Source organism: Fringilla coelebs, assembly GCF_963513975.1.
Source record: "Fringilla coelebs genome assembly, chromosome: 3".
NCBI lineage: Eukaryota > Metazoa > Chordata > Aves > Passeriformes > Fringillidae > Fringilla > Fringilla coelebs.
The window spans coordinates 86,632,863-86,659,759 of NC_140030.1; the positions used below are offsets into that span (position 1 = coordinate 86,632,863).

The following is a 26,897-nucleotide window of genomic DNA, read 5'->3' on the forward strand; positions in this document are numbered from 1 at the left end:
ATATTTTCAGAGGTTTTTTTAGTCTGACAAATCTTAGAAATCTGTTTGAGGAGGAGATAAACTATTGTCCAGAAAAGTCTATGTACCTCTGTCAGCCCTGGGTGAAGCCTTAAACTGTGGACCTAACTTCTAAAACTACTCCAGTGAGGTAAAACCTTACCCACGCCAAGAATGAGAATAAAGTATTTACTGCATTACTGTTAATTCTAAAATCTCTTTTCCTAAACTAAAAATATCAGTTTTGATGGGAACATCTATATAACTTTGAGTTTTGCAGACATCAGCTAGAATATTAAGGGCCACTTTCACACTTGCTATAAGCTGTAACAGCTAAATGAAGCTGATAAGCTTGCACAGGCTTACACCAGATGGGGACTGGGTCCAGTCAGGATAAATGCTGCATACATAAAAACTGTCCTAAGTTGGGCATCTAAAATTGCTACTGCCAGTTCTTAAAAAGACGGATAACTCAAGACAGACCTTTTTTTACATGGGTCATCTTATAGATGACACCAGATGAGAAGTGCCAGTGGAAAAATCAAATGTCAAACCAGTAAACACCACAGTGCGATAAATATCTTTAAAACTGGATGACAAGCCTAAAAACCATCAGTAGTGTTTAGAATGAATCAAAATATCAATCAGATCAAACAGTGTAATTGTAACAATAGCTGCAGAGCTTGTGCTTAATAATTCACACAGAAGAAAATTGTATTTGTGATTAGAAAAGAATGTTATAAGAAAAACGTGCTGCCAAATCACATAGTTCATGAATATGAGGATGGGTTTGGGATGTGTTATGGTATCATAATTTCTAGGCAACCGCTTGATAGAAACATCGAAGAGTCTTGCACATAAAACATTCAAGTTAATGAAGAAAGTCAATATATAGAAAGTCTTTAAAATTCACGTCACATTTCTTCTGAAACCTGAAGGTTCAAACCAAAGATTTTCCTCTATGAAAAGTATAATACAAACAAGTTGGCATATGTATTCTAAGTTTGCCTTATTTACTTAGCCTTACCTATATATATTTTGAATGTTTTTTTACTAGTAGTGTTTTGGTACTGAAGGTACACTCAGCTTACAGAATAATGTCTATTCACTGTCCATGAATGATTAATAACTTTATCATAAAGTCAGCACAATGCCTGTCTCAAGTGAGGGTTATCATGCAGTGTTCTGTGTAGGTGAGCTCCAAGTCCTAACTTGCAATAATCAAGAGAATTTTAATCATAACTTGCCAAACTCTGTTGTGCCTCCACTGAATTTTTGCTAGGAATATGAATATGAATGTTGTCAGACTTGTTCAAACCTCTAGTCCAGTTAGGCCAACATAATGGCACCATCAGCAGTCAGCACCAAATATGGACAAAGCTGCAATAACCTTCAGAGGTAATCATGTAAAAAATTATCCACAAAGAAGGTTTTTCCCTCACTACATGTTTTTGTAAAAGTACAACACATCATCACTTTATGGAGCTCTTACCATCCAATATCACATTGCTAGCAGAAGGTGCGCTAAGTGACAGAGCTAGTGGCAAGAAGGCAGACTGAAAGGGGAAACAAAACCTTGGGTGGGTGATGCACCTTGAAGAAAATGTGTTAAGAAAAGCAGCTGGCTGTACCAGCTTTTATCCTTAAGCGAGAAAGTAGAGATTTGGATATAGAGGATCCTGGTATGCTTGTGTTTAGTGAAATCAAAACTTTCTGAAAAGGCAGCAGCATAAAAGAGAACAACTGAAAGGAACACAAGATCCCAGAAATATTTCTGCACAGCTTTCTGAGACCAGTCCAGAGCTATTTGCAGCATCTGCGGGCTGCACATTTTTCAGTGCAGCTCTATAAATTCGTTTAACACCTCTCTACCATTCTGCATTAAAACAGAGATTGAACCTCTCTATCTTTTATTGAAACCATACTGTATTGTCCCAGAATATAATCAACTTTGAGAGTATCAAATGTGCTTGATATTTTCCAATTTTTAGCATTTTGCCAATTACAATAGTGGGTGAGTTATACCTGTGCAATTCAGTAACCAGTCAAAAACTTCCAGGAAATTCTGCCAGTTAGACAGACAGAGGTAACATCAGGGAAGATTTACTTCAGAGCCTCATCTGACTCTGATCTCTACAGCTTTTCTTTGCTCTGCCTTCACTCATACATCACAGCATCATATACCCTCTACTTTTATACCTTTTATATGTCCCTGTGATTTTTCTCAGCTGGTTTGCGTTGGTATTTTTCCCAAGTATCAGTAAATGTAAAGAATTGGTAAGAAGGGTAGGTTAGGTATGTAACAATACAGCAACAAAAATTTGAAGAGATGATAGCTATGGTTTTTATTTGTCCCTCATCTTAACACAAAACAACATCACCAACCCCAACTTCAAATGCTTCCCTTTCAGGTACAATTTGAACTAGCAGAAACTACTTTACATCAGTCCATAGAGTGCTGTGGTGTTTCAGCTATGCCAGCACAGCCACTGCAGTAAAACATGCATGTGTAGACAAGCCCTTTGAAAACTGCTGTAAAGCCTGCTTAGGTCAAATCAGCCAGGTTTCTACAGAGAAAAAAAAGAAAATGTCTCTTGCAACAGCAAAGCACATAAGTACTGCTATTTTACTGCAATTTACTCAATTCAGGCGCCAGATGGTTTTTGAGAGAAGTAACAACGAGAACCATTACCAATTCTGTGCATCTGTTTGCTTTAGAGCATAGTTCTGACCAGGTTTGCTCTTCTACTAGATTTTAAATTAAATTTGAGGCCAGTACTAACTTAGCATATGATTTTTCAGTTACTCAGAGGCCCAAACTACATGACTTTATGCATTATTCATGTCACTATGTGAATCACAAGACTGTCATATACCCTTCACACTGGCACTAACATGTAAGATAGCCCACTGTGAACCTCATGGCCCCAAATATCCATTTCCCTTTCCTGGTGCTAATAAAGGTTTTACATCCACAAGATTGTTTTGTTCCTTGTCAGAAAAATTCTTGGTGGTAAAATTTTAACAGATCATCCTCTGTTTGTTCCAGTTAGACTGTTTTTATCTTAGCTGGCCATGCATATGAATTGGGAAATTATAAGACTGGTTCTTATTCAACTAGTCTGGACAGCAAGCCTAGTGCAAGACATGTACAAAACAGTGAGGCCCAGGAATGCTACTGGATTCCCACTGTCTCTCCTGTTTGCAATGTCCATGGTGACTGTAGGCAGCATAAGAAGATTCAAGAGTTGCTGTGTAATCTACCTGCTGATCCAAACCCAGAAAAGGAGGTGGAAGTTAACAGGCAGGTATCCAGGTTATCCAATGCATTAGTGTTACCTTATTTCTGAGTTAGAGCTGTCATGCAAGGCTTGGATTAATCTTACTTAGGGAAAATTAAACTCACATCTCCAACTAATTTGCCTAATTTTCCTGAATATTCCTGTGTAGGCTTGCCTTTAGTCACAGTTCCTTCCCAGTTTTGCTGCATGAGTAAATAGTTATGTTTCCTTTCCCATTTTGAGCTGTAGCCCAATGTACAACCATCAGGTTACATAGAAGCTTGGTAAGTTGATGTGTCAGCTAAGCTGTGGTAACTGTTCAAATGAAGCCTCTTAGCAACTCCAGAAGTGAACTAATCCATTCACACTTAATTTGTTATGTTTGAATAAACATTATCAGTCCTAAACTCTATCTTTTGATCCAGACACACTTTTTTTAAGGGCTCTCAATTGCTTGAGGAAATAGCTTGAAAAGACATGTAGATGTGGCACTTAGGTAGATGGTTTAGTGGGGGACTTGGCAGTGCTGGGTTAATGGTTGGACACGGTGATCTCAAAGGTCTTTTTCAACCTATGATTTTATAGTAGAAGTGATGGGTAAGTCATAATAGGAAAGGAGAACTTTAACCTTCTAATATACTGTGTGTCCAGGACAATATAAAACTAGGTTGATCAGCTGACTGATTAAACTATGCTTGAGGAAAAGATATAAAGTTTTCTGAGGATAGTTTAGCAGTCTTAACAAAAAATATGAAAACAAGCCAAATCTTTATTTCTTCCTCTGCAAAATAAGAGCAAAGGCATAGGCTAAGGAAAACTAACATGGAAAAAAAATGCCATTTCACTGTGTACTCATTACTGCAGATGCAACTTGAAATCAAGACTTGCAGTAAAATTACAATTACAAAATTACAATATTTCTACTTATACTGAGCACAAGTCCTTTTCCTGATTGAGAGCATGACGACTCACTTGGTGTCCTGAGGAGGCAAACCTTGCCCTCATAAGACTGGAGGAAATAGCCTCAAGTTATACTAGGGGAGACTTAGATTGAATATTAGGAAAAATTTCTTCACTAAAAGGGTTGTGAAGCACTGGAACAGGATGCACAGGGAAGCAGCTGAACTACCAATTCTAGAGGTAGTGAAAAGACATGTAGATGTGGCATTTAGGGAGATGGTTTAGTGGTAGACTTTGCACTGCTGGGTTAATGGTTGGACTCCATAATCTTAAAGGTCTTTTTCAACCTAAATGATTCTACAGTAAAAGTTCTGGATAATTTGTAGTGGAAAAGGAGAGCTTTAACCTTCTAATACACTGCATTCAGTGTTCAGGAATGTAAAACTAGATAGCTCAGCTGGCTAATTGAAATATGGCTATCACACTGCTAATTAAAGAATCTGATTCTGCTGCTTTTAGGCACCTAATTCTACATTGCCTGCAATAAACAGAAGCTCAATAAAGTGTGAATAAAATCTTGAAAAAAAAGAAAAATGTAGGAAAAAAATCCACAATTAACAGTGACAAGTCAAGAGTTTCTTTCATGGCTGAAAAGGCAGAACAAAGAGGACAATTCAGAGCAGAAATATGTACCTTCACTGTTGACAATTATTGAAGCAGTTCCAGTAGCAGCATCTGTAGTTTGACCTACAAATGCTAAGAAAGGGAAAAGTTAGAGCATGCACTAGTTCAATACATTACTTTCAACCAATAGCATGTGATGCAGTTTAATTGAATTAAATCTAAAATGAACCCATAACCTCCAGCAATTTAAAAATGCTAATTACTCTTTCATGTGCAACAATGCCAGAGAAGCTAACAACAACAAAAAGTGTTAATTTACACCCACAAAACGAAATACGAGTCCAACATTCTTTAATTTGGCTACATCTCTGCATTAGAGAAAGCAAATTATTTATACAGCCTTCTCAAGCACTCTACTCCTACTTGGAAATATTTCTTTTATCCAATGAAACAATAGAGTCAAGGCTAAAGAAAAACAAAAATACTAAAACAACCCAGCATCTCATTCTGTGTAGATTTGCATTTCAGCAGCAATATTAACTAATGCTATGTAGGCAGTGGTGGGGTTATATGTATCCTCTTTGGATTATTATTCAGAGAAATTAACATGATGCTGGCAGTACTGTCAGAAAGATTGTTCCATGTTTCCTACTATAAGAACCTGTTTTCAGCTGACAGCAAAATTGTCAAATACCAACCAATGACAGGAAATTGGTAGTAGAAACCAGTTGCACTGTGGCAGAAAACTGACCAAAAAGTTGAGGGTTTCTTTTTTCTTCTCCAAAAACTTTATTTGAGAAAAATCTATTCCATTTGAGACAAATTCTGGTGACCTTTTGTTTAAGGAGCTCTGGTGTTCTAGAACAGGGATTTGTAGATTGTAGATTGTAGAGCAGGGATTTAATGCTGGGCAAAAGTGGGCTTCTTTCTCAAGGTGTACCTTTGTGGCCAGTTTAACAGTCTGCTCCAATTTGAAGAAGGCAGAAAAAACACTTTACATCATGCTCATCTGGTTTTGCTGAAGTCTTGCAGGTACTTGCCCTGGAGGTACCCTTGTCTAGCTCAGTTACCAGGGTCACAGCAGGACTTCCCTTGCAATTACAGCTTCTTTTCACCATGAATTCTGTCTGCACACTGGAGCTGAAAGCAGAGTATGCGTGTCTTCTGTACTCTCATTGCTCTTGCAGCATGAGCAGCAAGCTGCCCGGTTCAAATGTGGGAAAAGGCACAACAGATCAATAAAGATCTAAATGGTCTGAGCAGCACTGGCAGCTGGTTTGTTGTGGAAGACAAAAACACAGGGAAAGGGGAAAATTACAAAACAGATTGGAATTGGAAAGAAAAGGGGTCTGCTGATATGCTAGGAAACAGAAGAGCAACATGACGACATACAACAAGGACCCAAGTTATGAGAGCTGGCAGAACTGGCATTACCCCAAGGATTTTCATCCAGTACCCAGTATCCTTATGTACAACAACAGGGATATGCTAGAAAATTATTAAACTGGGACAAAAAGCCCATGACTGAAATAAGACCATCTTGAGAAAAAACCTCTGAGCACATTGAATCAACTTTGCCTCCAGAACTTGGAATACAAGTTAGGATCCTGCATCAACCTCACCAGCAGTATATCTTATTTTTCTCCAGGGCAGATCAATGGAGGAGGTGACAGTCAAACACAATTCTGAGATATTTTTAACTCAGTCAGCAGAAATTGGGACCTTGGACCTAAATATTCCAGCCCTTCAACTGATCTACTTAGGTATCAATGAACTGCAATATGATGGAATTTCTGACTATTTTCCCTACACTTTTCTTTTGTTGCTAGAAAGATTTTTTTAAAATTTATGTTAACATTGCAAGATCAATAATTTAAATCAGAAAACATTAAGGTTCTTTGTGGCATATGCGTTTTCATTAAGTGCTATGCATTATAATTGCTTCATTTACATGATCAAAGACACGAGGTAGGCATGCTTTGGAGACATTCAGAACTGTACACTAACAGACACTGTTTTCATGGCATCCTTGCTTGGTTTCTTGCCTAATTTGAAAGACACACAATGAATAAACCTATATATATACATTTGTGAAATATTTAGATGCTACACTGATAAGCATAATAAAAAAGCCCACAAAATACTGATAATTTTGTCTTTAAGGCAGTACTTGAATAATGCAGTAGATTAAGCTTGTGGCTGCACATTAAACAGAAGAGATAAACAGAATATTGAATTGCCACTTAGTGATTACATCTGTCCATCCTTGTCCACCCCAAAGGAGACAAGGGTGCTGTAGACAAAAAAGTGATCATATAGTTAAGCAGTGCACAGTAGAGAGGGAATTGGTTTAACAAAGGTAAAAGATAATAGAATATTGTGGAAGCCTAATTTTCCTTTTTTCTGAAAACCTTTTAACATTGATTTTTGTGTGTATGTGTGCTAACATCAGCTGCAGTCTCTCAAATGACTGCATGTGTCAGTTCACAAAGCAAAGGTGAAATGTACTGCATTTACCATAGAATTTCCACCCCATCCCTCCTGTGACAACATGAAGTTGACAATGAGTAATCAGAATGAATTTTTAAATTTCTCACTAGGCATTATTATAATTAATGCCAGACTAAACAATTGCATAACAGCAAGTTATCTTCAGGTGACTTGCAATGATGCAATCATCTGAGATTTAGCGGCAATAACACTACATTTTATTTTTAGTGGTACAGCTGATTTCAGGAGTCCTCATATTCTCTCTCCTATTCATTCATTCCTGCCAGCTACATCAAAACAGTTATTCATAGTTCTGAATGGTAAAACATATCAATAAGGTAACATATCAATAAGGTAAAACAATTAGAAATCCTTCACCACCAGTTTTTGAAGTTCAAAAATAACACAAAATATTTAAAGCAATATTTTACCTGTAGAAATACCATTCTTCTTCAAATTAGCAACATAATCATTGCCAAAGGAATCACTCCCAACCTACATAAAAGATAAAATAATGGGTTTTCTTTAAGAAAGGTGAGAGGATAAATAGACCATCGTTATACAACCAAACACTCTACTGTAATTTAAATACAACACTTTCAGTCTTTAGAAGCCCTTTGCCTTATTAATCAATAAAAATAAATTAAGAAATGATGGTAAAAATGTATTAATAGTATTAGCAAACAATAAGAACAGTGTTCTGCAGTTTTCTCCTGATCTATTACAAACACCCATGTTGCAATATTCAAGTTTCATCCTTGTACAAACCCTGTGCTTCTCTGACACCAAAACCTCTGGGGATTTTTAAATCTGGACATGTACTGAATTTTTCAGCTTTTAATTGAAAGCATTGACATTAATTCTGGAGTCCTTCTTAATTGTAGTTTGTATTTTGAATTTTTTACCTCAAGTTTCCTTGGTAGAAAAATATCAAACTGTGCCTATGGGACAGAAAGCAATGATAAATGCAGCATTACTAATTTCTGCAATTCTCAGTACTAAGTGTACTGTTTAGAAATTCAACATTTTTTGTTTACAGTATCCAGCAACAGCAGATCAAGTTGAGTTAGGGAGTCAAGCTATGGTCTATTGTTTTTTAATAGCAACTTAAAAAGCTTGTAATTTCAGTTCCATTAATCTTTTTAGCTGAAAACAATTCTGCTTGCTGTTTATTCAAACTAATATAAATTTCTTTTTGTTGCAATACACAAGCTGAACAAAGGAGATGAGGTACATGGAGAAAAAAATTAGTTTAATTTGCTTAATATCATGCAAGCATCTAAAATATATTTATAAAGCCAACAAAGCTTTTGAGTCACCACTCCTAGCCTATCTTCAGAATGCATAGCATGTGTTCCCAATTCCAAGACTGAATTGTGTATCTGAGCAGTGTCAAAGACTAACCAATGCTACAGAAAGTATTTTTGCAAGAGATAAAAAGAAGTATCTTTCAGATTAGAAGCCAAATCGAGATCATGGTTGTGGGTCTAGAGGAGTCCTGACCAATTATCCATCTCCTCATAAAACAGCACTATGTGGCTAATGGTGTACCTCAGTTACTAAAGGCACAAAGCAGCTGCCTCTACTGGCTGTTGTTAGAAATTTGTCTGGTTTTGAGTTCAGTCCTTCAAAAAGCTGAGAAGGCCTGAGTACCAGCTAGTGATTACAAGAATTAAACACTTTGATTCAGAATTGTAAAATTTAAAGTGTCACAGATGGATGATCCTTCTCCTCACGTATTTGATTGCATAACCATGATTTGAAATGTCCATTTCCTACAACATCTATAAGGGTTTTTTCTAAAGCATTATTAAGGATAGTCCCAGCCTTTCAACAAAGGAGGACAGCAATTAAGGTCAGAATAGTCTAACCAGATGGAACACTGGTCTAGTACATGGAAAAAAAAACCCAAACAACCCAACGTTTTCTTGGGTCACTGTGTTAGTCATTGTTTTCATATTAGAGTATATTTGTACTTCTGACTACTCCCAGTTTGCCAGACAGGGCGGGTTGTCAGAAGCTGCCTCTTCGGACTGCTTTAGGCTGGATGACTGCAGCCTTCTGCAATTTAAACCTGAGCTGTGCTCACCTCTGCACACTAACAACTGTGCTCTGATGCTATCACCTTCTCCCTCACTTGCTACTACGATTCTTCTACAAGAAATCTCACAATCTGCTCAGTTAATTCAGTGACAAAATATTTCATAACCCTCTTCCAGAAGCTCAGCTGAAACTTCCTTCCTTCAGCTCTGGATCCTGCATGACTGACAGACAGGCATCCCTTACTTTTCAAATGTCAAAGCAGCTGAGATCAGCCATGGTACTTTTGCTTGCAGTGAGACATCTTAGTGCTGGAGGGAAGCCCTCCAAGGGGTGTCCATGGAGGTCACTTTCCTCTGGAGATATTTTTCCATGTTAGTTCATCAGTATCCAACCCAGTTAATCCTAGTGCATTTGAAGGACTTTATTTTTCCATTCAAGTTTTACCCCCAAGGAAGACAAGAGTATTGGGCATTAGACTCAGTTTAGATTAAAGGCATATTTACTGACCATGTCAAATTATATAACATTGTTTTAAATATTTTCTGCTTTTGCACAGACTCTCCTAGATGGACTACTGGATAAACAGAAAAATAGATGTCTCAGTCTGAAAACCACAGAACACTGTTAAGAGCTGAAATAGCATTTCTTCTTTCTTGAATTCTTAAGAACAAAAGCCATTTTTACAAGCATTATTGTCACACAGTTTACATATCAGAATAAGTGGAATTACATCAGTATTTTTCAGTCTGGGTTTTCCCAGCTTATGATCATGTTTTCCACATGAAGCTAGGGAGCTAGCTGGCATCATAGCAACTAGAATTCTAGCAGCTTAAGAATCAAACTCATCTGTACCTGAAAATTATTTACAACAAAAAGCATGTACCTCTTAATAATTTTTATTTCTTTTATGTGTTGTTTTTTTATTTCAAGTGTTTACTCTTTTTTGTCTTAGACAATTAAACAAGGACTAAAGACAAGCATAAGACAGTAATACAAAAGGAAGAAAACAACTGAAGATACCCATCATACTCTGTCCTGCATCTGACATACAGCTAAACTCATACACTGAAGTGAGAATCTAGCCTATAGCCCTTTAACTTAAATTTGGCTTAGGGATCATTTAAAAAGACTACACAACCTGGTAATACAACACTTTCTGTTTCTAGGTAGGAAACAAATGCAGCCATGGCTTAAAGAGAATTTAGTATATGCAATAACAGCAATGTCCAGTGAAGACCATTCCAAATTGTTTGTCAGAAGTAAAGCAGGATGTTTTTCAGCACGTACAATGTCTTTCAGACCAATGTCCCTCCACCATCTTATTCTAGGAAGCCAAACAGATTTTTTTGGGATTGGTCACGACAAAAAGAAAGAAAATAGGGGAGTTTGAAATCTCTCTAGAACACTGTAACTTTTTCAGTTCTGTAACAGTGTTCTTGTATGAACCTGAGCAACTAATTTATTTGCTTAGATCCTTTAGTACCCTGAAAGGAGTGCTTTACATTTCTCTGTAACTATTCCATCAGTACATTGTTTTACAGGATGGAGCAAATTGACTGCTACTGGGACATACATCAAAAACTCAAGAGTAACAGTGGCCATTTGCAGAGAAATACAGGCAGGAAACAGAACACATTTGCATTTCCACTACTGAAACTCAATTTTTTAACATTTTTTACAATTTTTTACATTAACTTCCACAGCACTCTGTTGCATCTCTAGTCATAACAGTAAATCATTATAATTCTCTCTCTCTCAAACCCTCACCAAACACTGGCTCTTGTGTTTTAAAGCTCTGAGGTATGAAGAATTCCTTGTCACTTTATCTGAGACATCTATCTCCAGTCTTGTTAAGGACATCCTCTAAATTACACTGCTGCTAAGAGGATGCCACACACCAACAGAATGTCTCTTTAGTTATTAATACTGATTCTATTTTCTTAACTTCATATTGTAGAAGTAATTTTTGCATCCACACTAGACAAAATATGTTTGGAAATATGACCAAAACAGAAGCATGTAACTGAGAACAGAGTATGTGTGCGAGGGGCAATCCAGCTTAAAGAACCACCAAATACTTCAGATTACTTGTTGCAGTAAAAATCTAATTGTAGAAGCTCATTGTTGCCAGATTCTTCTTAGTTTATTAAGCAAGAAATTTTATATCTCATTAACCTATGCAGATATAAGACTGTATATGAGACTTCTGTGAGATGAGATAGTATTTTGTGAGGCTATAAAGTGCAATTTTTAAAAACTAAATAACTTTCAAAATTAAAAAAATAGAAAATGCTAACATTTTCTCCTCAAATACACAACAGAAACAAAGTGAAAATAAGAGAAGGAGACAGAAAGACAGACAGAAAGAAAGATGGAAAGACAGAAAGACCGAAAGAAGAATGGGTTTAACTGAAATAACAGAAGGATGTTTTTGAAAAGCACTTAGAAAATATAGTAGCTCCTACATTTTATTATGAATGTGCATCTTTCCATTGCACTGAGCAAAGGGCTAGATCATTAAAAAAAAAATAAAGCAAAATTCACACTTGCAATGGAAAAAAACCCTTTAACATTTAGCAGGAAATGTTAGAAGGGAATTCACTGCCAGTTCATCTTGTACTTGAATCTGATCATTCTTGAATGCAAAGATGATCAAATATACACAATATGACAGAAGTGCAAACATTGCCAAAAAAACCAACCCCACACTGTAGAACAACCAGTGATAATAACTCACAAAAATGCTTTCAGGTGTAAATTAAATTCATAGCCAACATTGTTTAGTCTAAATATTGAATTGAAAGAACAGTGAGGAAGGCTTCCTTGAGATGTTTGCAATACTTCTCAAAAATCCTTGACAGACAATGATCCAACAAATTTAGCATCCTCCCCAGCTATGGCAAAAAACAAAGTATGTCCAGTCAATTTGAAGTTTCATCTACAGTTAGCACAGGATAGACAATAAAGACTACAGAGAGAAAAAATTTGATCTTAACCGTAGTAATGATCACTCAAAAGTTATAATGTTTAATGACAAAAATCAAAGAAAAGCATTGTAAGGATATAGCATCTGCCAACTTGAATCAGCCCAATGGTCCATGAGCAAGTCTTTAGAGCTGCAGTATATCAGATGTTTCAGAAAAGTAGGCAAAAATATCCCATAGCACACAAAGGTGCTAGAATTTGGATATGATCACCTTATCTTAACCTCAAGTAATGAGATAATGATTCAAGCTTCAAAGCCCTTTTACATTCCTTCTCAAATCTGTCACTGGCTTGTGAGTGTCTGATTTTTAATCATCTACAAAGTAAATTTCAGAGCGACCATAGCTTCTACCACCTGAATGCTATCAATGAAGTGCTGATAGCTGTAACAGTGGGGAACATAGAGGAAGGCCTAATCAAGATTACTTAAATTTTGAACACATCTAACTCTTCTCAATTCTCTTTTCCATGGTATATCAACCTAAGTTTTGCAATTCTTCTCTACATGCAATTTCTGTCAGATCTGTAGCCAACTAGTCTTTGGTTCTGGCAATGTTCTTAAACAGCCTCCTCCATGCTTAAATTTATAGCTGAAATAAGAAAAAGAAAAGAGAATTAGAGAGAGATTTTAAAAAGCTAAAAACATACCAAAAGATTTTTGGTAAGTGACCAAAAGGTTTACTGGAATTTGTATGAACATTCAGTTCAGCTGTAATTGAAGAACAAGTCAGTACTTACCTTGCAGACCAGCGAGGTCTTGGCCCCAAGTCGAGCAGACTGGACACACTGGTTGGCTCCTTTCCCACCAAAACCAACAAAAAACTTCTGTCCAAGGATAGTTTCTCCAGCTTTTGGCAATCGCGTAGTAAGGCTATTCCAATTTAAAGCAATATTTACATATATTAGTTACTGAAGGTAACAAGCATCTTCAATATAAGAGTTACATCGTTATAATGCTAAATGGCTCAACAGTCGGCCAGTAAGACTGAAAAATATCAAAAGACCTTTTAGGTTCTACTCCACATCCCACTAGTTTAAGTTTATTCCTTATATGACACACAGTCAAGTTTCTTCTCCCCTCAAGAGAGGGACTGCATTTCATTTGTTCATGTTTCATGTTTCTACAGAAGTTGTACCTAATCCCTGACTGGGATTTTCCATTGCTAACTTAATCCAGATAAACCATAAATCTACAGGTCTCACTGTTCATAGGGTTTTTTTATGGTAACATTAGGCTCAAGTTTACATATAGTTCATTTAATTCCATTACATGTAATTATACCCTCTTAAACTAGCCTTAAGTAATTTTTCACTCTGTTGGTGTTCACACCCCTAAGAACTGTAATTGTTACCAAAACCTGCCTCTCCTCTGCTCTTATGCAGGCACACTGTACATATTTAAGATTTTTCTTTTTTAAGTTTTTCTCTTACAAATCAAGCTTTACAACTTCTCAGCATTTTGTTTTTTCCTTGAATGCAGTCCAATCACATTTACATCCTCCTGCGGATGGGTGCCCAGAACCGGATGCATTAATACAAGCCGAAAGCCATCAAGAGTGTATTCTGGTTTCATTTCCATTTTGGAAAAAAACAAAACAAAACTGCGGTTTTGTTAACCCTACCAGATGCTTTGCTATCTCAAACAAAAGTTGAAAAGAGTAAAAGACACCAATGAGACTGTGGGGTAGAATTTCTCAGAATGCAAAGACTACCTGACTTTTGTAATCTCTATTAAAATACGTAACCCAAAGATGCATTTTCAACACTCAGACCACCAAAATTTCTGGCTTCTCAAGGCACGCATTTCAGATACCAGGCCTAAAAATGTAATTTTAAATCTCTTTTGCTACAAACAAGTTCACAACATGTGGAAAGGGAAGGCATTCCATGATGTACTAACAACCTGCTCAGTCAACAACAGTTACCTCAGAGAGTTTCCAGAAGTCTGCAGGATAGAAATGGGGAATGGGAGTCTGAAAGAAGGAAGAAGAATCCACCCTAATGATGGAGATATTAACTTCAGCTCTGTTTGTCAATTTATAACATAATTTTACTAATAAATCTCACAGGAACTTCAAAATTCAAAAACTGAATTCTGGGCTCCTCAGGACAAGAGGTTCATGGAGCCCCTGGAGTGGGTCCAGCCAAGGGTAACAAAGGTGATGAAGGGACTGGAGCATCTCACGTATGAGGAAAGGCTGAGGGAGCTGGGCCTGGTCAGCCATGAGAAGGGATGCCAGAGAGGGAACCTCTTCCAAGTCTATCAGTATCTGAAGGGAGGGTGCCAGGAGGATGGAGCCAGACTCTGCACAGTGGTTCTGAGCAATAGGACACAAGGTGATAGGCAGAAACTGATGCCCAGAAAGTTCCCACCTGATCATGAGGAAGAACTTCTTTACTGTGTGGGTGACTGAACCCAGAAAGTCTCCCTCACTGGAGATATTTAAGAACCGCTTGGATGCAATGTGCCACGTGCTCTGGGATGACCTTGCTTGAGCAAGGAGCTTGGAACACATGATCCACTGTGGTCCCTTCTAACTTCAATTATTTTGTGACTCTTTGAAAATTGCCAGCCTTCCAGTTCAGAATAAAAGGTTAGATATTACAAGAAATTATTCCCTGTGGGGGTGGTAAGACACTAGAGCAAGTTGCCCAGGGAGTTTGTGGATGACCCAGCCCTGGCAGTGTTCAGGGCCAGGTTGGACAAGGGCTAGGTTTAATGGGAAGTGTGCCTGCTTATGGCAGAAGAGGTTGTGACTGGATGTCCTTTAAAGTTCCTTTCAACCCTGAATGTTCTATGATTCTATGCTTCTGCACTAAGCAATCACTACAGATTGTTTTTTGAAAGGATATGAAGAATGTGTATATTACTTTTAGAGCTTATGCTGCACCTTCTGGGGCATATGGGTGTTTGCAGAATCTTACAGAACTAATGACAGAGCACAGTCTAATCTACTGAAAATTCTCAGGCAAAAGCAAACATGTTTTTCTCTCTCTAATTTTCAATTTCTTCAGTCCAAAGGTTTAGGATCAGTAGAAAGTCAAGCAAACCTAAAATGAAACTAGCAAAGTCAAACAAGTCCCAAACTTCCAGAAATTAAGATTTTGGCTTTGAAGGAGTTGTTACAGGTTTGTGTTTCATCAGTAGTTGTAGTTTCCAGAGAGATGCAGGTAGGGATGCAGCTACACTAACAGAGACACTCACTAACACAGCATGCCAGATTTTAGGATAGCATACACAGTCACCAGGTTTCTTTTGTGTGGGTGGCCACAGATAAACCCCCGAAGAGTCACACATACAGCTCATAGCAGTCATTTCCAGAGATTCAGAGCCAGGAACATTTTGTTACGAAATGTTTAAAACCATTTTCAATAAAAACACAAAAGCTTTTTTAAAAATACACTTATTATCTTTTATATATATATATTTATATATATATATATATATATATATATCTCCAGAAAATTGTTTCCAACAATGAGTAACTGTACATTCTCAGGGAAAAACGTGCAACCATAAGGAGTTTTGATAAATAGTTATACATAAACAATATTCCTTAATGGTAACATCTGTAATTTATCACCATTTTCACCACTGGAAGCCAAAGTAGAGACAGTTGTGGACCACAGAATGAAGGGTACTGCACATACACCTCTAAAATTAGGTGCCATTCAGTAAGGAAATGTTTCACTCAGCCTTGGTAATAAGAACAAATAGCAGCTCTTGTATCATTCCTTTCATCCACACATCTCACTACACCTTAAAAAGCAGAACAACATAATTATTCCTGTTTTGCAGGTATGGAACTTAGTCAATGCACTTTGCCTTTTCATGCCTTGGGTCAGTCAAGAAGCCAGGGGCAAAACCAAAAAGAGAGATCAGCTTAATCCAGCAGCTCACACTGTCTTTTCATTTAAATTCTGCAGTATGAAAATGGCATCAAATCTCAATTACTTTTTCTTCCTTAGGCTGTTTTTTTTTTTTAGAGATTATAGCTTATTCTAAATAGAATTTGCTTCCATAAAAAGTCAATATATTTTTAAGCAAAGATTATAAATTTTCGTGACTCCAGCACACATCTCCTAATAGCACTGTCAGAGTTCATATTCAAGTATGTTCAACCATAAATATTGTTGTTTTAACAGTGGCCAGACTATGACTTGATTCTTCTCTCTTTTATGTTGGCATCAACATGCAACTCCAGTGGAAGCATCATCATTTCACTGGTGAAAAAACAGGCTTGGTGAGATGAGAATTTTGGTCTCAGTGTTTCAAGTAGCATGGCATAACAACTGCCTATGAGGTTCCAACAGCTTGTGGAAGACAGGGAAATGACCTTTTTTATTGCTTTGATGGAAAGGTACAAGGTAAAGGGCAAAGGATCAAGTGCAAATGTGATTTATAACTGCTCAGTTTTTAAAATAAGCTAAAACAGACCAAGCAAGAACACATAGCAACTTCCTGTAGATCTCTACAAACAAACCTTCACCATATTTCATTTTAGGCATGATTGCCAATCATTCCAGACCAATTCTCCACTCCAGAAGCCCATTCTTGTTTTCCATATGAAACAAATTTGGATATATACTAATCTATAGATCTGATCTGATATCTATACTGATCTATATAGGCAGTTTTAACTTTCACTGAAGCCAGTACTCCTGAAACAGGTTTCTTTGCTAATATAATGGTATTCTCTCATCATTTAATTCTGCAACTATACTAACTTTTGATTCACATCAGACAATTTTAATGAGCATTTCAGGCTTCTTTTATGAGCAGGCAGTGATGACTAATCTGTATGATTAAGAAACCCTATAAATTCTTGGCTTATTCATGGTGTCACAAAGAATACCCAAAATAGCCTAAAAGTGATGAAACAGCTAATGTTACTCCAAAACTAGGCTAAGTAAGTTAATTAGAAAAAATGTCACATGGGCATTCAGAATTGTTACATAAAATGTTTTGCAAAGCCATTTACAACTTCTGACGTAATTTGAAAACACTGACCTGAAAAACCCAATACAAGTTACTATTCAACAGACTCCTCCTTGATTACATGACAAATTCTGCTCACCTTTGAGAGGGTAAATGGTGCAAAGGATACTGAGCTCTTATGTTTTATGAACAATCAGAAACTGAACTTGAAAACTCATAATACATTCTAAGTAAAATAAAATCACTGCATGGTTTGCAAATTGTGCACAGTAAAACTGAATCATATTTATAACGGAAACTTCAGAGTGAACATCTTGAATTACTTTGGACATTACAAGCAAGAAATATCCTCACTCATAATTTCAACTGAGTTTTTACTAAACAATATTTAAATGTAAAGCACACAGGAATGCTGCCCACATTTGTTTGTGACAAATGAAGAATCTTACATACACTTATGTTTCAGAGGTTTGGTATGAATAAAGACACAGACATACGTATTCTACCACTGCACTAACTTCAACCCTTGCTTCCAGCATGAGCTGCAAGTTCCCATAGAGGCTAGAGCTGACAGACATTTAAGGACAGACATCCTTTTGGAGGGATGGCATTAAAACCAGAACAGAACCCTTTACTAGAGTGTTGAAGCACTGAATCAGAGCTGGAAGCACAATGTACTGAGTCATTAGCGCACCTTTCCCGATATTCTGGGTTTTCTCAAAAAGTTCCCCTCTAAGCATGTGACTAGATCACATACAGAGATAGAAAGTATGAAAAAGGGGAAAGGGAGAGATGCATATTAAGCAGAATTTGCGTAAATTAATACTGAAATTAATAATGGTTTGCTTCTGATTCTTCACACCTAACCACTGTTTGTTCATTGTTTTCAACACATGAAAACGAAAAAGATGTATTATTATTGTCAGCTTAAACTGATGTGAAGGCATGTCCTCTTCTCACAGCATTTCCCCACTATTTCTCTAGCACTGCTTTTATTGCTTACAGAGCTTCCAAATTCAAAACATTTTTCTTCAAAGGGTCATTTTCATTTGGATCAGTGCATTCATCCAACTCATTATCCAGCAGCCAAGGTGGGCCTGTGCCAGACTGCCCTGAGCCAAAGGTGGAACTTGCACTTGATACTACTTTGTGTTGAAAACACTTAATGCTCTGTAGCTAAGGTTTGCTTAAGTAGTACAGTATACTTAGCTCATTAGATATATGGAAACGCAGAGAGTATCAGTATGTTGCAGAGAATGGCATGCGTGAGAAAGGAAAATAGCAAAGCATGTGAATATTTTTCTCTAAAAACCCCCAACAAAATTCTCATCAGGCAACTCAGAGGGGAAGAGAGTTTCTACATTAGATTAAATATCACCAAAAATGCTTAAAATGACTGTTATTTAAATAGTATCAAAAGAAACATTCAGATTTCTTTAATTCCTGAACAGAGGTGAAGACGATCAGGGGTAGGAAAATAGCAGCAGAAATACTGAATTTAAAACTGACTTAATAAAAAGCAATATAATGTAAGGCTCTAGAATTTAGCTTTGATTCTGTTCTCTTTGAATCCCTGAACAAAACTTTCTTTCTCCACTCCTGGGAATTCCCTAGAATGGGGAAAATCCCAGTGAGATTAGAGTAGGTGTAACTAGCCACTGTCTAGTACATACAATTTACTGGTCTTTCATGATTCTCACAACTGAACAAATACAAAGGAGAGAACAGTTCTTGCCTCTAATATAATACAACATTGTGGTGAAAAAGTCTCAGACCTCTTTTGGATCTCGCTTAACATTTTGGTTTAGCCTTGGTCTGTTTTGTCTAGCTTCAGTTTGAAGATTTGAACATGTGCTGTGGGAAAGTATCCATAACATGGAGACAAAAAGACCACACTCTTTTCAAAATCTGATATTCTTGACTCATTTATGCTTTCACCCCTTTTAATCATCCATTAAAATATCTTATTGGGAGGTAGAAAATTTCCAAGATTTCTAGAGAGATTACCTCAGGAATTTAGTTAACTAGACCTTGGTTTAAGCATGGGGCAGTCTGGTTCTAGGTTTGCAGACTTCCTTCAGACCTTTAATGACTGACAAAACCCTAGAAATCATAGCAAATTTCTATTTTTTTTCCTTCTATATTCCTGAACATTACAGATTTCTTTAAAAAAAACCTCAAAACTTTTCAGACAATTCAAACCCTTGCCTATTGCTTGGATGTTTGATGGTCTGAGTTCTCTCTGCAGCCCACAGCGATGAACACTACAGAAGCACTACCCAAGCTGGTATCAGGCACAATAACTGACACTTACAGAGGAGTCCCTCTGCAGCACAGTGAGATGCAAAAGCTTTACACCATCATCCATTCAGAGGGTTTTTTTAAAAATCTGTTTGATTTTACATCAAAAAACATTTATCACCACAACACAAACAAGTGAATGATAAACTGGTGCAAAGCTGCAGGAATCTTTTCAATGAGCTTTGCCATCAGGGAAAATATGTATTTTATGAAACAGAAATATATACAAACAACAGATAAATATACACACTGATTATATAAGCACATTAATAGATATATAGATACATATAAATAGACAAACTGGTTTGTAGATCTCATTACTGAGTGGGTAAACAGCTGAAGTGGCACAACTGTAGGAAATCTCTTGCAAAAGAGAAAATTAAACGAATGGCTGTGACTACATGTACAAGGGCCCCATGAGTTATATCTTCTCATATGTACAATCACAGCTTGAATTGAAAAAGACCAAAACTTGTAACACATAGAATGAGAACAGCTGTCCACAGGTCTTCAAGAACTTCAAAGAATAATTTTGTTGACCCTTTGTGCAGAATCAGATTTTACCCTCCTAGATATTAAAAGCTGAGGCAAATAGAAAGGCATTCAGATGAATGCCCTGAAGCATTTATAGTAGTACACTGTACTGCATTTCAGTGAAATTATGGTATTACTAAGACATCAATTTCCTAAATTATGTTATGAATATGAAAACTTCAACACAAAGAAATTATTTTTTTGACTAATTACCAAAAAGCTTTCTCATGGAACAACAAACCTGTAACATTTCCTCACACCACTAGCATTTAAATCTGGGGAAAAGGTGGAACAACATTGATGAGTTCATAATGTGTGGAATGTTTAATTCTGAAGCTGAAGCCTCTAAAGAGACTTAAAAACGCAAATAAATCTATCTTCAGATATTTAAGTCTCAGCAAACATTCCATCATTCATACCAAACATCTGTTTTGTATTTAAGAAAGATTGTAGAAATTTTCAGAATTGCTACTCTCTAGCTTTATTTGCCTCCCACGTTGTTCTTCATTGATGTCTCTCGATTACATTATTTTTGGAATGGCAGTTACATAATTATTTTCAATGCAATCTAACAGCAATGTTAGAATAGACTGTCTCTGAAACAGGCTGTGCTCACCCAGAACTGAAGCAGGCTGCCTACAGTTCCTGTGCTGAACAGAACATTGTATCATGATGAAATATCAGTGCTGAAGCAGAAAAAAACAATACAAAACAAAACAACCTTTGCAACCCAAGCAAAGAGGGATCTTTACATGCCCAAGGATGATTAAGATAAACAAGACATGCGAACATAACTTTTTTTCTATACCCCTTAAAAAAAGGATTTATCAGACAACAGTGAACAAAGTAGAAATAATATGATTTGTTGGACAGGCCACATGGTCCTTGTCCTTGTCATTATGATTTTCTATATACTGGTAAATCAACCTAGTAATCTGCACTATTTTTTTGTTCTGATACTTTACTGATATCTGATACTGATAAAATATGATACTTATACATTACTATCATACAGAAACCAGGGCACCTACCACACAAAATCATGCTGTCACTCTTTTTCAGGTAAAAAATAAAAATAACCCCTACCACTATAAAGTATTAGCATTTTGCACATGAGCATATTGTGTTTTATAAACTATAATATTACAAAAAACATCAAAGATGTGTTTTCACAGTACAGAGTCATCAAGACAAAGTACAGTGCAGTCCAACTACTTTTAATTTTCTTCAATAAGATGTTCTAAAAGCTTATAGCCAGGACAGTAATTTTGAGAAATATGATATTTTTTATCAAGTTTGTATGTGCAGTGCTTCCTGCTGGGTCCATATGGGTAATGAATGAAAAGTATTACCAAACTGAGACATTGTTTACATACATTTATTCAATGTATCATAAATAATGAAAGCAATAAATAGATTTAAATACATGCATATTTATTATATGGGAATAGAATAGAATAGACTAGAATAGAATAGAATAGAATAGAATAGAATAGAATAGAATAGTTCAGTTAGAAGGGACCTACAACCATCATCAAATTTAACTGCCCAGCCACTTCAGGATAAATTTTTGGTCAAGTTTTTACTTTGAATCTTACTGCTGATTCACTGATAAAAGAAAGTGTTCTCTGAAGTTCCATCTAATTATAAAGGCACCAACTAAAATTTGGGATTACAGTAACATTAAGGTTTGTGGGGCAAAGATAAGAATGTGCAGGGTGTGGGGGGAGTGTGCGTAGGCTTCACTGGCCAAGGCTAACTCTGCTGTGACAGGTAGGAATCCCCTCCAGATAAGTCCCTTTACCTTTTTCACAATTTAAGCTCTTTTGGGAGAGGTAGATTCCAAAATATCAGAAGGAAACGTGTAATTCTGTATAACCCTAGCTTCTAATGCCTACCAACCCCTGTGTCTCTATTTAAGCACAGAATTTAATGAGCAACAGGGAACAAAAACTGAAGAAAAATCTGCACATTTTTGCTGTCTCTATATGGAGTAGTATGAGTTCCAGCAAAATCACCAGCTACTTTTTTTCCAAATGGGCATTTTTTCCTTGGTCCTTTCTGGGAAAAAGAAAAATGAAAATGAATTTTAAAAATTATTGAACAATACTAACAGGATTTTCCCAATGAATAATACTAACAGGATCAGACAATTAGAAGAAGGAATGAATATTCAATCTCATTGCTGCTGAGAACATAAAAAATGCCAGTTTTCCCACGAGTCCTGAACTTGATCTGCTTATCCTTCATTTTCAGCTCTGACCAATGTTTTTTCTTTCTGCTGTTTATACCATCAAGGTTTATACATTTTGTATGAATAGGGATCTGAAAGAACACAGGAAATATAGCAAGTGATGGATGGCATAAATTGACAAAAGAGAGTTATGATACTTTCGATGGAAAAGTAATTTTTGAAAGATGAGAGGGAAAGAGCAATACAGAAGAGAAGTGCACTGTAAGAACACGATGTACAAGGACACCAAGAAGAGGTGAAAACAAATTAGGGGAAATTTCATGGTTCAACAATGACATGCTATTGATGTCACACAGGAGAAAAAGGAGGAAAAAGGACTAAATTCAGAAATGGAAAGAAGAAAGAATAAAATACAGAAGAGAGCACATTGATATACTTGGGAACATTACCACCTTCTTATTTTATAATTAGTTGTCACAAAGATCAACGTGTTCTACAAAGCTGCACCTACTTTGGCAACATACTAGTGAAAAGTAATTTTGTATTTTCTTCAGGCTCAAAGTATATGATACAAGGATCCTCAAGGGAACCTGGATGTCAGCATCAAATAACTCACTGCAGCTTGATATAGGAGCTAACAACTGGAGCCATATAAAACAAGCAAAAAAAACCTTACTGGTATGCTCTTATGGAAAGAACAGCTCAGACAGATCCTAGAGGCAACATAATATATATGCCTGCCCAGAGTGTTTTTACACAAATTTGTTACCATCGACTCTGTATGATTTTTATTGCAGGTTTTGATTTGTGCCAGCAGCCCTTTACTGTCAGGAGTACTAAAATTCATCCAAAGATACTTAAGTCTAGAAATGCATCTAGGAAAATGGTTATTTCCTTTAACAGTAGAGCCAGCAAGTAATTCATTAACAAGACAGAATGGAATATTCATCACACCATTCTGTGTCTCACAAAGGGGGAGAAAATGTAATATTCTCAGTGTTGGGTGTTAAAATCTAGTGCCAAACACCTGCCTATTGTGACAAATATTTTCAAAGGAGTTCCTTTAGACAACTTCCTATTTGACTGTTGTGAATCTTGCGTGTCAGACACCTCCAGACAGAAAAGGCAAGAGACATTTTATTTAAATAGTCAAGACCAGTTTCCAGTAATAATAGGACAATAACCAAACCATTAAAAATCTGTGGAAGTTATATGGAAAAAGTATTTATTTGGGCTAGAAATTATAGATACTTTCATAACACAACGTAATATTCAGTGTGTATCATGGGATATAGCAGAAGCCCAAGGAATACCCTAGCAGTGTCAGTACCCTGCAGTACTGACACTGCTAGTGTCCAGTGTATTGATGCTTTGCATGCTATTTACTTGGAACTGCTTGGCTGCTAACAACCCTACAGAGAGCAAAAGGCAATAGCTGTGCTCTCTGTAACATGGGATGTTACAATGTGAAGCAATGGCCTTATGTTACAGAGCATTACTGAGATAAAATGACATCTTTTTGTAGCATGAATTAACACAACCCCCTTCTTACTGTGATATTGGACAACTGGTAAATAAGCTTTCATCCCAACATTCTCTTCCCTGATCATAACCATTTGACTTCCTGACATTTCACTTTCTTTCAACAGAGGTATCAACTCTGGGTTTCCAACAGACAGATGAAGCCTCAGAAGGAATGCAAAATGATGGGGAAGATGCATGCCCAGGAGGTTGCTGTAACATCACCTGACTGTATAGTCAGCAAATAAGAGCCAGATCTGTTATGGCATTAGTAATTTTAGTCTCCAAAACATACATAAAATAATTTTGTCTATCCTTTTATTCCAGCCTGGTTCCATTCCAGTGAATGACCATGGGAAAAGGAATTTCTTTCTACTGTAGTCACTCATATGGTAACAATTTCAGGAAGAATCCTTTCACATCCTAGACCTTCTGTGTAACTGAACAAGTTTGAATGTACTTAGGGCACACCATTTTGTCATTTTTTTCCAAACGGTCATAACCCAGATCACAGAAAGAGATATTTTATGAGAGTTCACTTGTGTTAGGTGGGAAAATAGATAGGCTGAAATGTACAGAGAAGTAGTGTGTTTCTGAAGTGAAGCTACAAAAAAAATACTATTAATTCTGTCTCATGTTGCAATACCCAGACTGATGATGTCGATTCTCTACAAACATTAATCTAACGTCTTTTCCCTTTTTTTCACACTCTTTTCGAAGAAAGTCTACTTCTTTGGCTTAAAAATTCTAAAGTAGCTAAGGGATGAAATATATTTAGTGACTGTTCTAACACTGAACTCTGCATTTTAAATGAATGAATTTTCTTTTGCCATTATGGTGTTGAAATTGGCCTCTTCGGTCACCAGCCCATAAGAAAGCATGCACACCTTCAGAACGGTTCAACAAAGAGATTCAGCTACTGACAGCTGGCAAATAGGGCACCCACTAAAAAGATGAAAAGATTGATGATCATATTGTTTTACTTTTGTGGGTAGTGTCTAATAGCTTACTGACCTCCAATGGTGAAAAATGACATTCTAGTGAGAGCAGAAAATTGTGAATCTTTAAGTCAAACAATTAAGTAGCTCTGAATAACAAAATTGTAAGGAGTGCCACTGGGTTTCAGACAAGTGTTCTTGGCCAGACGAGAGAACACAAGATGGAGTAGCTGATTTTCTTCTTTCATTAGGAAAATATACCCCAAAAACATATCACCTGCTAGGATCAAAATGTTTCTAGATTCATTTACTCCATTACCCAAGTGAACTCTCTAGAGGATTAAGCAATAGTTTCCCAGTCTCACATGGACTAAAGCTAAAAGCTTGGTAAATACTAGTTTTATCTCACAAACCATAATTTTTAATTGCTAACACACATAGGAAAGGCATAATCCTCCACTGATGATATCATAGTCTACTGCCATGGAAATGGCTGCAATATCATAAACACAGGTTTAAGATGACCTCACTTTCATTGGAAAGAGAGAAATTTCACTAGAATGTGAGTGACATTGGGAATAAACACACAGATACCATACAGTGAAAAACTCTCTTACTAGCCAGTTAAACTACAGAAGATGGAGACAACAACTAGACTTGCAGTTGAACATAAATAAGTTCTCCTGGCCAAATACTGTGTTACTGCCTATGAACCTTTGAACAGAGAGCCCTCTGAATCCTGTCAGGGTTCCCCTTTGTAAGTTCACCACACCACAGAGGAGTCAAATCCCTGCCCTGACAGGCATACAGTATAACCACAAGAACATGAACAAAGTACGGCTATGAGAACCCAGTGTAGGATCTCAGAGCAACGCTGTAGCTGGAATGCTTCCTAGAATGAGTAAGTACTTCAGAAGTGGGAGGAAGAGAACTCCACAGTCTCTTGAAGCACACAAAATAACATGAAGTCAGACGCAAATGCAGAAGTACGATCTCAGTGTGGCAAGTGCTAAGCATCTTGGCATCAGCTCAGGAAAATACATCTATTTAACCTTCAGCTCTGAAGTACTCTAAGAGGCGTCAAACAACTCAAGGATTGGAAGCTGAAATTTGTGTGTAAGCTTTGTTTTGCCATGAGTTAGGAACGTTAAGTACTGTGCTGGACCCCAAGTCGAGAAAAGAAGCTTGAACTGAGAAAAGGGAGTGGAGAAATGTACAAGGCGATAATGATCTCACTTAAGAAGAACCTTTTATCTTGAAGGATCTCAAAGCAATTTACAAACTTAAGCAGAGCAGACACTGCAGCTGGTAGGAAAAGAAATAGACAGCTGGGAACTCATTCACGGGAAGGAGGAGGTAAGAGAGGACGCTCTCGGTGCCGTATCTTCCAAAATACTGCTGCTGGGAGAAGACAGCAGGACTAGAACAGAGCTTTTCCCTGAATTTTGCCATGCAGTTATGCGAGAAAATTGCAGAAAGCAAGCAGATAGGCAGAGCTGACAGAAAGAGATGCAGAAAAGCAAGAGGCCTTTGGACAACTGGGGACATGTCACTCTTAGGACTGTAGTTTCCCTACGTTTTATCTAAATTTCAACTCTTTAGGTTGACTCTTCACACTTCCTGCAGTAAAAACTTTGGTCATTCCTATAATTTTTGCCCCTTTTACCTTGCTCCAATTCTCTTCACTTATTCCTATCTTTTTACAAAGCAAACTGCCTTTCTTCCTGTCCTCAAATTGCAAAATGTTTTCCCAATGCACAGTAGGGCAAATAGTGCTGTTCTTGGTGACTGGGATTCATGTAGAACAGGCTTGACTGTAGTACCACACGGGGCATTTTTTAGCTCAAAAGAGCTACTAAATACATACTATTAAAACTCAACAAGATAAAAAGAGTCTAAAAAACGAGTCATATTAGTTATTGCTGAAATGGAATGGCCTCTGGAAGTAAAAACAGTGCCTAATTACAGTACAAAGTAGTGTAGGACACAAAATGAACACACCAAAGTGAAAGGGCAGGGACATTTCAATTAAACAGAATCCAGAAAGCAACACTTTTGTTGCTTAACTTAAAAGACATTGTGTGACCACTTTCACATTCGTATTTCCCAAGACTTCTAAAACTTCCACATTTCCATTTAGGAAAGGGAGG

The 26,897-nt window shown here is 36.9% G+C and overlaps 1 protein-coding gene across 1 annotated transcript in view; it reads right to left on the reverse strand.

The window, feature by feature from the left end:
• RBKS (ribokinase) overlaps positions 1-26,897 on the reverse strand; it is a 72,159-nt gene that overhangs the window by 39,466 nt on the left and 5,796 nt on the right. The window contains exons 2-4 of the mRNA XM_084202253.1: positions 13,059-13,191; positions 7,724-7,787; positions 4,872-4,934 (exon numbers count right to left, since the gene is read on the reverse strand). Coding sequence (XP_084058379.1) covers positions 4,872-4,934; positions 7,724-7,787; positions 13,059-13,191 — 260 coding nt within the window. The remainder of the gene's footprint in view (positions 1-4,871; positions 4,935-7,723; positions 7,788-13,058; positions 13,192-26,897) is intronic.